The sequence below is a fragment of the Exophiala xenobiotica genome, assembly GCF_000835505.1.
Source record: "Exophiala xenobiotica strain CBS 118157 unplaced genomic scaffold supercont1.7, whole genome shotgun sequence".
In the NCBI taxonomy this organism is placed as follows: Eukaryota; Fungi; Ascomycota; class Eurotiomycetes; order Chaetothyriales; family Herpotrichiellaceae; genus Exophiala; species Exophiala xenobiotica.
In genome coordinates, this window is record NW_013562488.1 from 2,413,697 (window position 1) to 2,427,522 (window position 13,826).

At 53.8% G+C, this 13,826-nt stretch overlaps 5 protein-coding genes across 5 annotated transcripts in view; 1 reads left to right on the top strand and 4 right to left on the bottom strand.

Moving 5' to 3' along the window:
• The window catches only part of PV05_11583 (uncharacterized protein), a gene marked incomplete at both ends in the record, with an annotated part of 1,575 nt that extends 709 nt beyond the window's left edge, over window positions 1-866 (bottom strand). The window contains 2 exons of the mRNA XM_013455083.1: window positions 11-632; window positions 681-866. Coding sequence (XP_013310537.1) covers window positions 11-632; window positions 681-866 — 808 coding nt within the window. The remainder of the gene's footprint in view (window positions 1-10; window positions 633-680) is intronic.
• A 733-nt stretch (window positions 867-1,599) lies between these two features.
• On the bottom strand, window positions 1,600-3,797 carry PV05_11584 (uncharacterized protein). The gene is made up of 2 exons (XM_013455084.1): window positions 2,290-3,797; window positions 1,600-2,223 (listed from the first exon to the last, which is right to left on the bottom strand). The coding sequence occupies exons 1-2, from the start codon at window positions 3,575-3,577 to the stop codon at window positions 1,742-1,744; spliced, it is 1,770 nt and encodes a 589-aa protein (XP_013310538.1). The 5' UTR covers window positions 3,578-3,797; the 3' UTR covers window positions 1,600-1,741.
• Window positions 3,798-4,172: 375 nt separating this feature from the next.
• On the bottom strand, window positions 4,173-6,746 carry PV05_11585 (tRNA uridine 5-carboxymethylaminomethyl modification enzyme GidA). Its single transcript, XM_013455085.1, has 2 exons — window positions 6,607-6,746; window positions 4,173-6,560 (listed from the first exon to the last, which is right to left on the bottom strand). The coding sequence occupies exons 1-2, from the start codon at window positions 6,714-6,716 to the stop codon at window positions 4,577-4,579; spliced, it is 2,094 nt and encodes a 697-aa protein (XP_013310539.1). The 5' UTR covers window positions 6,717-6,746; the 3' UTR covers window positions 4,173-4,576.
• Window positions 6,747-7,059: 313 nt separating this feature from the next.
• On the bottom strand, window positions 7,060-10,105 carry PV05_11586 (leucine-tRNA ligase). The gene is made up of 3 exons (XM_013455086.1): window positions 9,602-10,105; window positions 9,409-9,549; window positions 7,060-9,362 (listed from the first exon to the last, which is right to left on the bottom strand). The coding sequence occupies exons 1-3, from the start codon at window positions 10,055-10,057 to the stop codon at window positions 7,158-7,160; spliced, it is 2,802 nt and encodes a 933-aa protein (XP_013310540.1). The 5' UTR covers window positions 10,058-10,105; the 3' UTR covers window positions 7,060-7,157.
• A 594-nt stretch (window positions 10,106-10,699) lies between these two features.
• Window positions 10,700-13,165, top strand: PV05_11587 (uncharacterized protein; the record flags this gene model as incomplete). The annotated part of the gene is made up of 4 exons (XM_013455087.1): window positions 10,700-11,234; window positions 11,287-12,418; window positions 12,467-12,649; window positions 12,718-13,165. Exons 1-4 carry the CDS (start codon window positions 10,820-10,822, stop codon window positions 13,163-13,165), a joined length of 2,178 nt encoding a protein of 725 aa, XP_013310541.1. The 5' UTR covers window positions 10,700-10,819.
• Between the last annotated feature and the right edge of the window lie 661 nt (window positions 13,166-13,826).

Sequence of the window (13,826 nt, forward strand, 5' to 3'; positions counted from 1 at the left end):
TGTGGTTGACCATCTGAGATCTGGGTAACTGGGGCACCCTTAGTTGCTTGTGGTTGACCATCTGAGATCTGGGTAACTGGGGCACCCTTAGTTGCTGCCTGTGGTTGACCATCCGAGATCTGGGTGACCGGAGCACCGGTAGGGGCCTGGGGTTGACCATCTGAGATTTGAGAAACGGGAGCTCCAGTGGTGGCCTGTGGTTGACCGTCTGAGATCTGAGTGACAGGAACGCCGCCGGTGCTTGCTTGAGGTTGACCATCAGAGACTTGAGAGACAGGTGCAGCAGTTGTAGCCTGAGGCTGGCCGTCACTGGCTTGGCTGGCAGCGGGAGCTGAGGATGAAGGTGTCGAGGCGGACATGGCATAGATGTAGATGGGGTTGCAGGTGTTGGCCCAATTCTTACTGTACAGGTTGTAGAAGTTGCCACTCAGACACTGATACCATATTGCCGATCCTCCCAACGCAAGACTGTAGTTTGAGCAGACGGAGAAGCCAGAGGTGTATAAAGCACCAGCTTGAGGTGGGCTGTCGAACTGGAATTGGAAGTTGGCAGCAACGTAACCGGTGCGACCAGCCTGGTCTTTGAGGAGGCCATCAGTGAGGGTCAGCGTAAGGATACCATCTTGTTGTCGCTGACCTTGTTAGTACAGCTGCTAGTGGCGGTGGGAGAGATGACTTACTTTCTCAAGATCTCTCTTGGAGGAGGAGGTGACATTGACAACAGTGATTTCGAAGGTGCCGGGCCACGATGTCTGGCATCCTGCGGGAGCAGAAGACTCGGGCGAGATGGCAGATGTGACAGCTTGAGGCATGGGTGAGGCAAAGGCCACGGCGGCCAGAGCCGCGAGAGCGAGCGTGCGTTGCATGGTGGAGGATGAGTGTCAGTTACCTGATAATGCTAACCTCAATATCAAACTAAGACTCAACGATGGTAGACGAGGAGCGAAGGGGCAGCAGACAACTGATTAAGCGAAAGATCAGTGTCCGTCAAGGTATGCAAACAGTCAATGATATTTCTTCAACGAAGAGTGAGAAAGGCTGCAACGAAAGTGTACAGTGGCCCGAGTTTTGTAGGTGAGGCAGAGAGAGCTTCACTACGGCAAGCATCATGACACCATCACTCACCTCCGGAGCACCCAGAACACATTCGGCTGAGACCCGCATCGAGCAAAGAGTCACTTCTCGCTAAATAGATGTGATATACGGCTGCAGTCCGCTCCATGAGATGGAGGAGGCGAAGGATGCGAAAGGATGGATGTCAAGTTCAAAGCTTCAAGCTGTTCAATGACATTGAAATGACAATACGACATAATTTACCTCTTACCTCTTTTGCGACGGACGTCTGGCCTCTTGAAGGGCCACCACTATTACCATGTACATCCCCGCGATCTTCTACAACCATTTGCAGCCCTTGCATCCAAGTACAGCCTTACTCTGTCAGCGAACAATTTGATGATTGGACTGCGAGCAGAGGCGAGTGCGTAGTGTGCAGAATAAGTGTCTTGGCTACGATGTGTGCAGGATGAAGCTACAGGTCAGCCATTGCCAACAGAGTTCCTCGAGCTGTCCAGCGTCGACCTCATCCATTATCCTCTGGCAGTAAGTCTGAAGGAAGTTACAGGAAGAGCTCGATTGAAAGGGTCGCTCTGTACAGATATGCTAGTAATATTCACTTTTCCCATTAATGCACCGTGGGTATCGATCGTCTACGTTCGTCTCGTCACGTCCTCCTCAGTTTGATCTATACAGCCTCTTTGGAAGGCATCTCAGCCTTGGTGATCTCATCATGGTCCATTGAGCTCGACGCGACAGAAGGCTTGCCCTGCGTCGCGGCCTCATCCTCCGCGACCTCCTGCGGCGTGTCCTCGATCTCCTCCGGCAGGACCAAGTTCAAAATCATGCTCACAAAGGCTGTGACCGCGAAGCCGGTCTCCATGACCAAAACGATCGCGTCATAGAAGCCCCTCAAGGCGTGGTTGTTCCCTTCATACGTGAACACATAGCTGAACCAGGTCGGCACCAACGTCGCACCGTACCCGACAGCCAGACTCGCCGTCAAGACGAACCTCGTCCGTCGATTGAACGGCACGCGACTGACAATCGCCATACCGCTGACCGCGACGGCGCAGAACAGGAACGTCGTCATGCCTCCAAGAACGGGCGATGGGATGGCCACCAGGGCGGCGGAGAATTTCGCAAAGAGACCCATGATGATCAGGAAAACTAGCGATTCGTCAGTCATCAGATCCCACTCACGTCACAATCGTTGTTTGTTGTGGATAGACTTACAGCAAGCGCAATACCCGGCCCTTCTATTCGCACACCTCGTCAACGCAATCACGCCGTTATTCTGTGCGAACGTCGACATGGGCGTGATGGTCATCAGGGCCGCCAGACAACCGTTGAGCCCATCGGCCAGCACACCACCTTGAATCCTCGACTCGAATTCTCGACCCTCGACATCCAGTCTTGAAACATCGCAGGTGGCAGTCACGTCACCAATCGCCTCGCATGCGCAGATGATGAAGACCGTCATGATGGGCAGCACCAGTGGTCCGTACACAGTGAGCTTGAACGTCTTGACCCAAATGAAACTCGCAGCGGGCGCGGAGTCGATGCCCGAGCGGTCAAAGTATCCGCACGCAGCGGCGACGATGCAGCCGGTCAAGAGACCCAGAATGACGCTGGTGGACTTCATGATGGGCGATCCGAACCGTTCGCAGAGGATGATGGTGACAAAGACAAGAAATCCGAGACCGATGAACTCGGCGCTTCCCCAGGGCAGGGCGTGAGGAGCAGCAATGTCCGGGCAAAGCCTGAAGAAGCCATCTTGCGGTCGGGCCGAGCACGAGCCACTACCGCCAGCCCAATCGCTGAAGCCAGTTTCAATCAGAGAGACACCAATCAGCATGACCGTCGGACCAGTGACAATGGGAGGGAAAATCTTCTTGAGGATTTTAGGTGGCAGGAATGAGAGCGCGATTTCAGTCAAGGCACAGACAGCGCACGTGCCGATCAGAGCGCCATAAGCGTCTGGACACGGTAATTTTGTTCCATCCGCCCCGACAGGACAGAAGCCGTTCGAGTACATCTGTGAGAAAGCGCCGGTGGCGACTGGGATGATGGCGAAGGAAGTGCCCACAACTGAGATCAGGCCTGTTCCAATATAGTACGGGGTCTTCCAGATGTGGAAACGAGTGATTTGGATGGCGGAGAGGATGCCGCAGACGATCAAGGATGTCGAGACCAGATATTGTTGCCAGCTGCTGTCCAGGTTGACGCCGCCTTGACCGGCCATAATGAGTGGAGGGGTGATGATACCGGCCAGCATGGCCAAGGCATGCTGGAAGCCTAGCAGCATTGCCAGAACGACGGGCATGGTGTCATTGAGGCCGAAGAAAGGAGAAGCCCGGCGAGGTTTCTTGAGGAATGGGATGTTCGGTCGGAAGAGGAATGCATAGTCGTAGCTGCCGACAAGGCCTTGTTTAGTGAAGAATGTCTTTCGCACACGATTGACGTGGTCGGCCAATGTCTGTTTGGGGCGCATGTCTGGCCCAATTCTGTCTGCTTCACCCATGTTGCAGTGATACGAATTGATCCAGGGGAAGGAAGATGGTAGGATGGTAGGATGGTCTGAAATGTGTTGCGGATATATGCCTGACGAACAATTGACAAGTCCAGGTAAACACGCAGGTCTTATACCATCCACCTCGAGATTAGAAAACACGAATCCATCGGCTCGTGGCCGACTCCGCTCAACGCAGCGGCCAAACTCGTTGTTTGCAGATCAAGATGAGCGTGGGCCGAGATGCGAGCTGTGGAGGGATGCGGCGGAGTGAAAGCATCAGTAGAGCCTCGAATCGGTCATCGCCTGGTTCGTCGGCCGGCTCCCCTATTGCCCGCCGCAGGCCCGCTTCTATATGGATAGCCCAGTCATAGCCCGGGGATAGGCCCAATCATGCCCCATCAAGCCCGCTGGCAGCGGGTGACTGCCACTAAAAGATATATTGTAGGCCTTCGATTGGCCCGGAGCCGACCGACCCAGAGATAGCGGTTTCCCATGAATTTTTCTTTCGCATCATCAAGTGCTTTCTTGCTGCTGTTGGTGCTGCTTCTGCCACGAGAACATCACCTCGCTATCGATGCCGATCAAGCTTTGCCGCGCTGTCGGGGCCGCCCATACGTAAAGTCGTCAGTCAAGGGACCCATCACGACCCATAGCCCAGGCTCTCCCAGGCTCATTATCAGGGGACGATGTTGCACCTCATTGGCTATACTGATTCTCGGACTCGATAGCATTAGTTTTGTACTCGACATCACCTCTTCTACATGCTCCGCATGCAACCTTAGAGATCATGTTCACGCAGAACTCCGCCCAGGAGGCCTCAATGGTCCAGTCAGATCTTTGTGCTAGTCCTGCTCTTTCGGTTATCGCTTAGTATGAGATATATCTGGACATTCCAATGCCATGATTGAATGGAAATCAGTTCGAGACCATCAAACTCCGTTCGCTATGCCCGTGTAAATCAAGTTCTTCACCCGACACCAGTTTTTACATTGCTCACGCGACCAGATGTTAAGCGCCAATTGCGCCTTCCGCTTCCGTCCTCTCGACCTGGAGCAATTCGTCGCTCGGCAATGCGGAAGCAGTCAAAGCATGAGCGGTGGCTCCTCCCGATCGTCTCGCATGCTTCAGTAGCCGCAGCGCCCCTACAGGAGTGACGCCTTCGACTCGCCGCGCCATGCCGATGCTCGACGGTCTCACGAGCTTGAGAACCTCTCGCTCACCAATGCTCAGCCCGTCCACCTTATCATAGTCGATATCCAAAGGTAGCGCTAATGACTCGTCACGTTCAAAAGCCTGTGCTGCCCGTTGTTGGAAGCCGATATATGGCGCATATATGCTCTCAATCTGCACACGCGTCTTTACTGTATCTGCGTAGTTCGAGGCTGCGGGTAGACTTTGGATGCGGCTCGAGAGCATATCAATGGTGACTCCTGGCAAGCGAAGCAAATCGAGCGCGCTTTTCTTGCTCGAGTCGGTGCGTGATCGAATTCCAAATCTTTGCAACTCTTGAGCCGAGAAGTGCGCTTCTTCCAGGCCTTTGTGTAGCTCGGCCATCTGGTCCCGGAAGCTGGTGAAGTGCTCCCAGCGCTTGTCGCTGACCACACCTGCTTCGCGGCCCTTTTCTGTAAGACGGAGATCTGCATTATCCGAGCGGCAACTCATCCGATACTCGCTCCTGGTTGTAAACATCCGATATGGCTCGCTGACTCCTTTGGTGATCAGGTCGTCAATCAATATGCCAATGAATGCCTCCGAGCGCGATAGTGTGAAAGGCCCTTCGCCCTGTGAAGAGCGACCGGCATTGATGCCGGCGATGATACCCTGTGACGCTGCTTCCTCGTATCCAGTGGTACCATTGATTTGACCAGCAAGAAACAAGCCCTTGATTAACTTGGTCTCGAGAGTGGGGAAGAGATTTCTCGGGTCAATGTAGTCATACTCTACACCGTACCCTGGTTGAAGCATTTTGACATTTTCCAAGCCTTGGATTGTCTTCAGCATCGCATATTGCGCATCAGCTGGGACTGTCATGCTGATCCCGTTGGGATAGATGACCTTGTTAGGCTCGAGACCTTCAGGCTCCAGCCAGATCATATGTCTTGGTTTATGTCCGAATTTGATGATCTTCGACTCTAGCGAGGGACAATACCGAGGCCCCTTGACCGTTTCTCGAATGTGTATAGATTTGTCGAGGTTGGCACGGATGATGGCATGGGCAGCGTCGTTTGTGTAGGTCGTCCAGCAAGCCAACTGGCCTTCGTCTCCAATTTCAACAGTATCGTTAAAGTATGAAAAGGGAGCTGGTGGCGAGTCGCCCGGCTGCACCTCAAGCATACCGAAGTCAATCGTATCTCGGTCCAGCCGTGGCGGGGTCCCTGTTTTGAGCCGTCCCAATGTGAAGCCAGCGCTTCGAAGGGAGTTGCTCAGACCAAAGGTAGCAGCCTCGCCCATTCTGCCAGAAGGATATGCCTCAAGACCAATATGTATTTCTCCACCTAGGAAAGTGCCGGTCGTAATGACCACATGTGATGTCGGAATAATTTGGCCATCTTCCAATCGTACGCCAGTGATGCGTCCCTTCGAGAGTGTGTCGCTGGGGTCTAGTGCATCCTGTGAGACGTTGATATCTGCAACCTTACCTTCCAGCACACTCAGGTTTGGCGTTGACAGCATCTCTTCCCGCATATATCTCTTGTAAAGGGCCCGATCAATCTGCGCGCGCGGTCCCCAGACTGCGGGACCTTTGCTCCTGTTGAGCATCCGAAATTGTATGCCGGCTTTGTCCACGATGCGGCCTGCGACGCCGTCCAGAGCGTCAATCTCGCGCAACATGGTGCCTTTGCCAATGCCGCCAAAACTTGGATTGCAGGAACAGACGCCCAAGTTGGACAGAGAGGGAGTGACGAGCGCTGTGCGTGCACCTGATCGTGCAGCCGCTGCACTGGCTTCGGTACCGGCATGGCCTCCGCCGATGACAACCACATCATATGGTCTACACCGCGTCAGAACGTGTCATGGAGTTGAGAGAGTGAACATACCTGATTGCATCCGCCACCGCAGCGAAGAAGCGGCGTTGTAGGTATCTGGACCTTGTTCGAGGCGTATGACCCCATTGGAAGGGGCCAGACGGCGTGAGCATCAACTTCATGATGCGCCACTGACCGAGTTCTGGATCGAGTGATGAACATGAAGCGACGAGTTCAATGGGAGGTAGACATTTTCGGAGTCACAGGATAAACTTCGGCACTCGAGAACGAGGCTGCGGGAACAAGGCTGAGTCTCGAGGCCAGGCTGACGAGGCTGAGGAGAGCCACGGAGAGATGGCCAAGAGCTGCTCCTCTGTGTGTGACCGATTACACGACTTCATCTGCCATAGTAAGGCGTTCTGTACTGACCATGCGAGTCACATCACCTCGTATTGCAACGCCCGACTGCGACCTAGACGTACAGACACTCCTGGCTCGGGTCATCTCAATGGTTAGAGCGTTTGTCGGGGAAAAAATGTTACACATCTACGGCCAGTCCTTGGCAAAACAGCTATCACAAAGGAATGCTGCTTCTATTCGTACACAAGGTGAGAGCGAGCGCGTCAGAAGACGACATTAAGCACTTTGCCATCGCCAACGACAACCACTCTTTTCCTCTTCTCCCAGTCGTTCTTTTGCGTTAACCATATACGCCCGTCTTCGGTAGAGAGGACTGCTTCGAGGATTTCTGCATCTCTTGCTGCCCTGTCCGAGCCTGCCGTCTCTCTTGACTTTGCAGAAGGAACTTTGGCAGTGAAACGGAGCTTCCCGTTGACCTGAACGGCACAGACAATGCATCTCTGGCGTGCTTTCAGAGCAGACTCTTGCTCCGGACTTATGATGTCGCCTGTCCACGGGGAGTTGAATATGCTTTCTATTTTTCCATTTTCCGTCAAAGCTTCCCAGCACTCCTCCGCGAAAGCTGGTGTGATGGGCGCCATCATTTTCAGCAATGCTGAGACTGCTTGATGTGCGACTCGTTTCGTCAAGTTCTTGATGCCAACGTTGTGCACTCCATTTGTTAACTTGATGAGATCCGAGATCGCCGTGTTGAGGCCATAAATGTCGTTTGAGAAGGTATGAGATATGTTTTTGCTTGTGTCCTGTGTCAGCAGTAGGACACTTGCATCATTGTCGGTCAGCTTGTCCACGTCGAGCGAGGATAAATCCACTCTGCCCTGGAGGCCTTGCTCGACAAGGTCTGCAACAAGTCGATTGACACGGCCAAACCATCTCTGGATACCAACGATCTTCTCTTCGTCCCATTGTAAGACTTCACTGACTGGAGCCGCGAACAAGATATGAGCTCGCAGAGCGTCAGCACCAAACTTTTCTATAGCCACCGACGGATCTACACCGTTGTGCTTGCTCTTGGACATCTTTTCGAACGTCACATTTGGCGACTTGCCCGTTAACCTGATGACCATGTTCTCACCATTAACGTCAAGCTCACCAGGCAACAAAAAGCGTCCTGTATCGGGGTCAGAGAATGTCTTTCCATGGACCATACCCTGAGCCACGAGCCGTTGGAAAGGTTCCTGCTGGCCTTGCTCGCCAGGGACCAAACCCTCGGTACAAAGGAATTTGTAAATGAACCGTGCATAGAGCAAGTGTAGAATGGCATGCTCGACCCCACCGACATACGTGTCGACTGGTAGCATGCTCGCGGCTGAGTCTTGCGAGAAGAGCTCGGTCTCGTTTTGCGAGTCGGGAAACCGCGTGAAGTACCATGAAGAGTCGACAAAAGTGTCCATGGTATCTGTTTCTCGTCTGGCCGGTCCCTGGCACTTCGGACAATTGCAAGTTACCCAGTCCTCGGCCTTGTCGAGGGGATTGCCCATTCGGCCTTTGATGGATGAATCCAGTTGCGGTAACACTACGGGGAGATCTTTCTCTGGTACGGGGACAGCCCCACAAGTAGAGCAATGAATGATCGGGATAGGTGTACCCCAATACCTTTGTCGGCTCACCAACCAGTCTCGTAGTCTCCACGTCTCGAAAGGTCCTCCGAGGCCATGCTTTTGTAGGTCCTCGACGATCTTCAGGCGCGCGTCGCCGCTGTCCATTCCAGCGTAGGGTCCACAGGCAGAAGTCAAAACACCATGGTTGGTGTACGCTTCCGGTAAATGATTGGGAAGGACATGGATTGCCTCCATGTCACGCTTTTCAGGCGCTATCACCATTGTGACGGGATCTGAAGGCCTGTGAAGTTTCCAGAAGCCGAGATCTCGGGAGTCATGAGCAGGGACACCCATAACAGCGCCTTCGCCATAGTCTTCCAAGACATAGGGTGCAGTAAACACGGGCAGTGATTCTTCCTTGAGGCCCAGTGTCTGCGACAAGGGGTTAACCGCTAGTAACGGCAACTCAAAGCCTTCTTTTGTGTCTGAAGTAAAGGAGGCTCGCCTGTCCAGGAAACGTAGCAGTTCGGGATTCTTCGCAGCCAGCTGTTGTACTAAAGGATGACTCATTGACAGTGCGATGTATTTGACCCCGAACAACGTATCGGGGCGAGTCGTGAAGACATGAACTGGGGTTGCCATTCCAGCTTCATCCTTCAGGCTAAATTGAATGCGAGCTCCAGTAGAGCGACCGAGCCAATTTCTTTGTTGGGAGATCACTCTGTCAGGCCATTTATTGCCTTCAGAGAGGTAGTCGAGATCGCGTAAAAGCGCCTCTTTGAATGCGGTAATGCGGAAGAACCACTGGCGAAGTTTGATCTGCTGTACCAGAGCTCCAGATCTCCAGGAGAGTCCATTGTTATCGACCTAATCAGCGTCAGTATAGGTCTGCGACGCTGACCGAGGTATGTACCTGTTCGTTTGCTAGGACAGTTTTGTCCACGGGATCATAATTTACCAGGGCTTCAGCTTGATACGCCAACCCACGGCTGAACAGCTTCAAAAAGATGCTTTGAGTATGCTTGTAGAACGACGGAGAGCAAGTGGATATTTCCTACGGACAAACGATCAGCACTATGTACATCCATCCCGAACTCTTGACCTACAGCATCCCAATCAAAACTTGTGTTCATGCTTTTGAGCTGATGTTTCATTTTTGCAATATTTTCTTCAGTCCAAACAGCAGGATCGATTCCACGCTCGATGGCAGCATTCTCCGCCGGCAATCCAAACGCATCCCAGCCTGTAGGGTGCAAAACTTGATCACCTCGCATCCGCCGATAACGTGCGATGACATCGGAGATCGTGTAGACGCGAAGATGGCCCATGTGCAATGAGCCAGATGGGTAGGCGAACATGGGCAAAATATAGGAGTTCCGAGAAGTCTTGGGCTGCTTCCGCGCAGGGGACTGATCCGCCCATCTCCTCTGCCATTTCGCATCAATTGCTCGAAAATCGAGGCGAGCCGACTCTTGAGACGAAGCTAGCCGGTTGGTTGAAGTTGTGAAGCGTCGGGTGCCAATCAGCCTCCGGAACTGCAGGAGAACAAAGCATACCCTCATCACCTCCAACCCTCCCTTCGTCAATGTTGGACGATTGGCTCCGGCTTGCAGTAGCAATTCATGGTCGAAAGACCTGTGATGCGCAGTTCAAAAAGTACTCCGTACTTCACGTGACACATTTACGAGTGACTACATATAGCGGCCAGTTTTCCCTTCTTAGATCAGCTAGCTCGTTAATCAATCTCTTCCGCCGCTACAAACCACACTCGGAACTATTCACGTGATTAGCTCTCGTACGTGTTTCCAACCATTCGGAAACTCAATCTCCTCGAGGCATTGTGTCGAGGACGAGTTTGCCAATGACTTGATCGAATCCAACGGTGAGTTGTCAGCGCGCCATCATGAGGCTATTTAGTTATGAGTAGAGAAATGCGTCACTAATTGGTACCGGCTTGTTATTCCACAAGCAAGTACCGTTATAAACAGACATTCGACTACCTCGAAGCCCCGCAAGTTCTTCCTCGCGCTTCACTGATACATCTACGCGTTCACGCTTAATACTTGGGTAATCTCGATGAGATAGAGTCTACATGCTGAACCAAACAAGACTCCGGCGCCTTCTAATCGTGGACTCCCCCGCACCAGCATTCTCCTTCCTTTGCAGCCTCAAATATCCTCGGCTACAACCATATAACCGAGCACCTATGCCCTCCCTCCTTCTCCTTTCCTCCGAACCCACGGAATCAAGCGTCTCAATGGCAGCTACTTTCCTGGCCAAATCTTCATCTTCCCCAGATTCTCTTGAGGGCCGATGAGACCACCATGTCTACCTCCAACGAGATCCGACCTTTGCCCATGAAGAAACGCCGGGCGGCTATCGCCTGTTCGTCGTGCCATGCTCGCAAAGTGCGTTGCAATGTGGTCCTGGTTGGTCAACCCTGCACCAACTGCCAGCAAGATGATGCCGCCTGTGTCCTCCACGCCTCGTCAAGGGGCAAATACAAACGCCGGAAGGCCAACCACCACGAGGAAGAGTCCGTCCCGTCTCCCGGGGTCTCCTCCCCAGGACCAGGACCAACGGTGGTGAATCCCGGTCCATCCCGTTCCTTGGAATCGACCACCCCGGCCTCGGAGGTTCTCTCCCAAAACGAGTACGAGTCGCCGTCCAATGTCGACACCTACCGGGCCATCGTGGAACCGCCGGAAACGGACCAAGTCCGGGTTCCAATGTATGTTGGTATGTTCGATACCTCCCCAGAAGACGGCGGGTATAACGAGGCGTCGCCCAGGAGAATTGCAATCCCTTCGTCTTATTTTCCACGTCGCCAATGACAAGAGCAAGAGCATCGCCTCAAAGACCCATTTTCTACTTCCCCAACCCAAGAGGCGTCAGTTGTCGCCCGAAGAATTCGCCTGCCTCGAGGCCAAGGGAGCCTTCTCTCTGGAATCCGACGAGGTGCTCAGTGAACTTCTTGCCTTGTTCTTCGACTACGTATATCCCATACTTCCGATCGTCGACCCCGTGGACTTCTATCGCCGCTACGATGCAGGCGGTGCCTCGAGTGTCAGCCCGCTTCTTCTACAGACCGTGTTCCTCGCAGCGAGCAACGTAAGCCACTCTCCTCCCGTCGGTCTGGTTCTGATCACTCTTCCCACAGTACATTTCCGTCGCCGGGTTGAGACGCACGGCTCTTCCTTCTCGTCTGGCCTTGAAGAGGAGGTTCTACGAACGCGCAAAGGTGGGGTCTCTGTTCCTGGTTTGTCCCATGCTCATCTTGTTTTCATCTCCACACAGGCCCTGTACGACTTCGAGTACGAGACGGACAAGATCTGTTTGATCCAATGCGTGCTACTGATGGGATATTGGCTGGGCCACGCGCATGATCGTACCGACAGTTGGCACTGGGTCGGCGTGGCCATCAGCCTGAGCCAAAGCGTCGGCCTACATCGCGATCCCGGGTCTTCCAATGTGCCTTCCTCGCAACGCCGTCTTTGGCGACGCATCTGGTGGTGCTGTTTCTACCGCGATCGGTGCATTGCCTTGGGCATGGGACGGACGCACCGCATCAACGCTGACCACTGCGACGTTAAAGAGCTGTCCATCAACGACTTGGTCTCAGGCCACATTTCCTGCACCCTCACGCCCGAGAGTGTGGCCATTGTGGACCAATGCAATGGGCACGCTCCCATGTTCCTGGAGATTGTCAAACTGAGCCGGCTCCTGGGGGATGTGCTGTCATCGGTGTACCGACCACCACAGCCCGAACCAACGCCCTGGGAGACCGTTGAACGGCTTGACGAGCGACTCAAAACGTGGCTCCTGAACCTGGATCCGCGCTGCCGGCTTGATGCGCCTCCTCCGGGCTCCGACGAGTCGGCCGCCACAGCCTTGCACAAGCACTATATCCACACTTTCTACCAGTCAGTATTGCCCTGGCTATACGGCCGAAGCTGACAGTCTCCCTAAAGTGTCATCATCATCACATTGTACAAGCCGTTCATCTTCCAGGGCGGCCTCTTGCCCACCAGCCCCGGGAGCGACCGCCGTGCCCAAGTCGCCTGGGAAAGCTCCTTGCTCTCGGCCTCGGCGGCCACGGCCAGTTTTCGGAAGTTGAGTGAGCTGGAGCTCATCCGGGTTCTTCCTCCCGAAAGGTAAAGACGTTGTCGGCTGATTCGGGCATCAATCCTCGAGCAAGACACTGACTAACTCGGTCTGATAGCGTGACCATGCTCATATCCATCCTCGCCATCCTCTTCCTGTCCAAGTGCCTGGGCAGCGGCATGAAATGGCATCTCGCCAGCCAGAATCTCGATCTCGCCATGCTGGTCCTACACGAGCTCCAGGAGAAGTACTTGGCGGCCCGCTTCGTCTTCGCCTACTACACGGCCGCGTTTGAAAAGGTGGCTCCCAGCCACAACAGACCCCCTGCGCCACCAGCATCCGTTGCCACCCACGCCCCCGCTGCCGGGTCCTTCGACACTGCGCGTGTGATGGGAAGCTGCACAGGCATAGACGGAGCTATCAGCCCTTTTCCCAGCAATGATGTCGACCCCATCTCCCTAGAATTGGACTGTCTCGGTCCTTGGGCCGACCTTTTCTCACCCGGTCTGTCCGGCGACTTGGATATCCTGTTTGGCGCCGAGGGCATGATCAAGGGCTTTCAGTAAACGCTCCCCGAAGTCTTCGGCATGTCGACCATTGATCTGGGGTTCCAGAAGCGACTACGAGTAATCTAGTTATTTATGTATCAAACCTCCCTTAACCCTCTCTTAGGGTCTAGCCAGAGAGCTAGTGGCTGCCAACTCTACAGAGAACCGAGTACTGGCCCGTAGAGCATCACCTTTTCACCCTTACGCCCCCATGCTCCTCGGCAGAAGCTTCAATATTCCCCCACCCCCGGATGACGGCCTACTATTCGACCCGCATTGCCGGTGCTGCCTCGGTTTTATGCATCTCCAACATCCTGGGCCGCCCAGGGCGCCTATGGCCTGAAGTAACCCTGCAGACTGAGGCGAAAGAGGTTAGAGAGTTGACATGAACCCGGATTCTAACCAAACAACAGGATTCCAAGCACAAAAGCACGACCGACTACTTTCATGTCGGGTGATGGTATATAAAACACGAATTGGCCACCGGCTGGAATATCTCTCTTGATTTCTGGATCTCAGAAACCAGATATCATCCTCTCGTACCTGTCTATCTGCAAGCTCTCGACTTTTCTGCCCGCGGACAAGGAGCCTGTCCATAACGTACAGAGCCAGATACGCTGACCATAGCCTTGAGGATCATTTCAAGAAAGTCCTGCCTCGGAAGTGTTTGTCTCTGCCC

Coding starts and splice junctions, on each gene's coding strand:
- PV05_11585 (XM_013455085.1), bottom strand. CDS start 6,716: ATGAAGTTGATGCTCACGCCGTCTGGCCCCTTCCAATGGGGTCATACG. Junction 6,561..6,606: donor GCGGTGGCGGATGCAATCAG/GTATGTTCACTC, acceptor GACGCGGTGTAG/ACCATATGATGTGGTTGTCA.
- PV05_11584 (XM_013455084.1), bottom strand. CDS start 3,577: ATGGGTGAAGCAGACAGAATTGGGCCAGACATGCGCCCCAAACAGACA. Junction 2,224..2,289: donor GGCCGGGTATTGCGCTTGCT/GTAAGTCTATCC, acceptor ACGAATCGCTAG/TTTTCCTGATCATCATGGGT.
- PV05_11586 (XM_013455086.1), bottom strand. CDS start 10,057: ATGAGGGTATGCTTTGTTCTCCTGCAGTTCCGGAGGCTGATTGGCACC. Junction 9,550..9,601: donor CAAGTTTTGATTGGGATGCT/GTAGGTCAAGAG, acceptor GTTTGTCCGTAG/GAAATATCCACTTGCTCTCC. Junction 9,363..9,408: donor CTGTCCTAGCAAACGAACAG/GTACATACCTCG, acceptor GACGCTGATTAG/GTCGATAACAATGGACTCTC.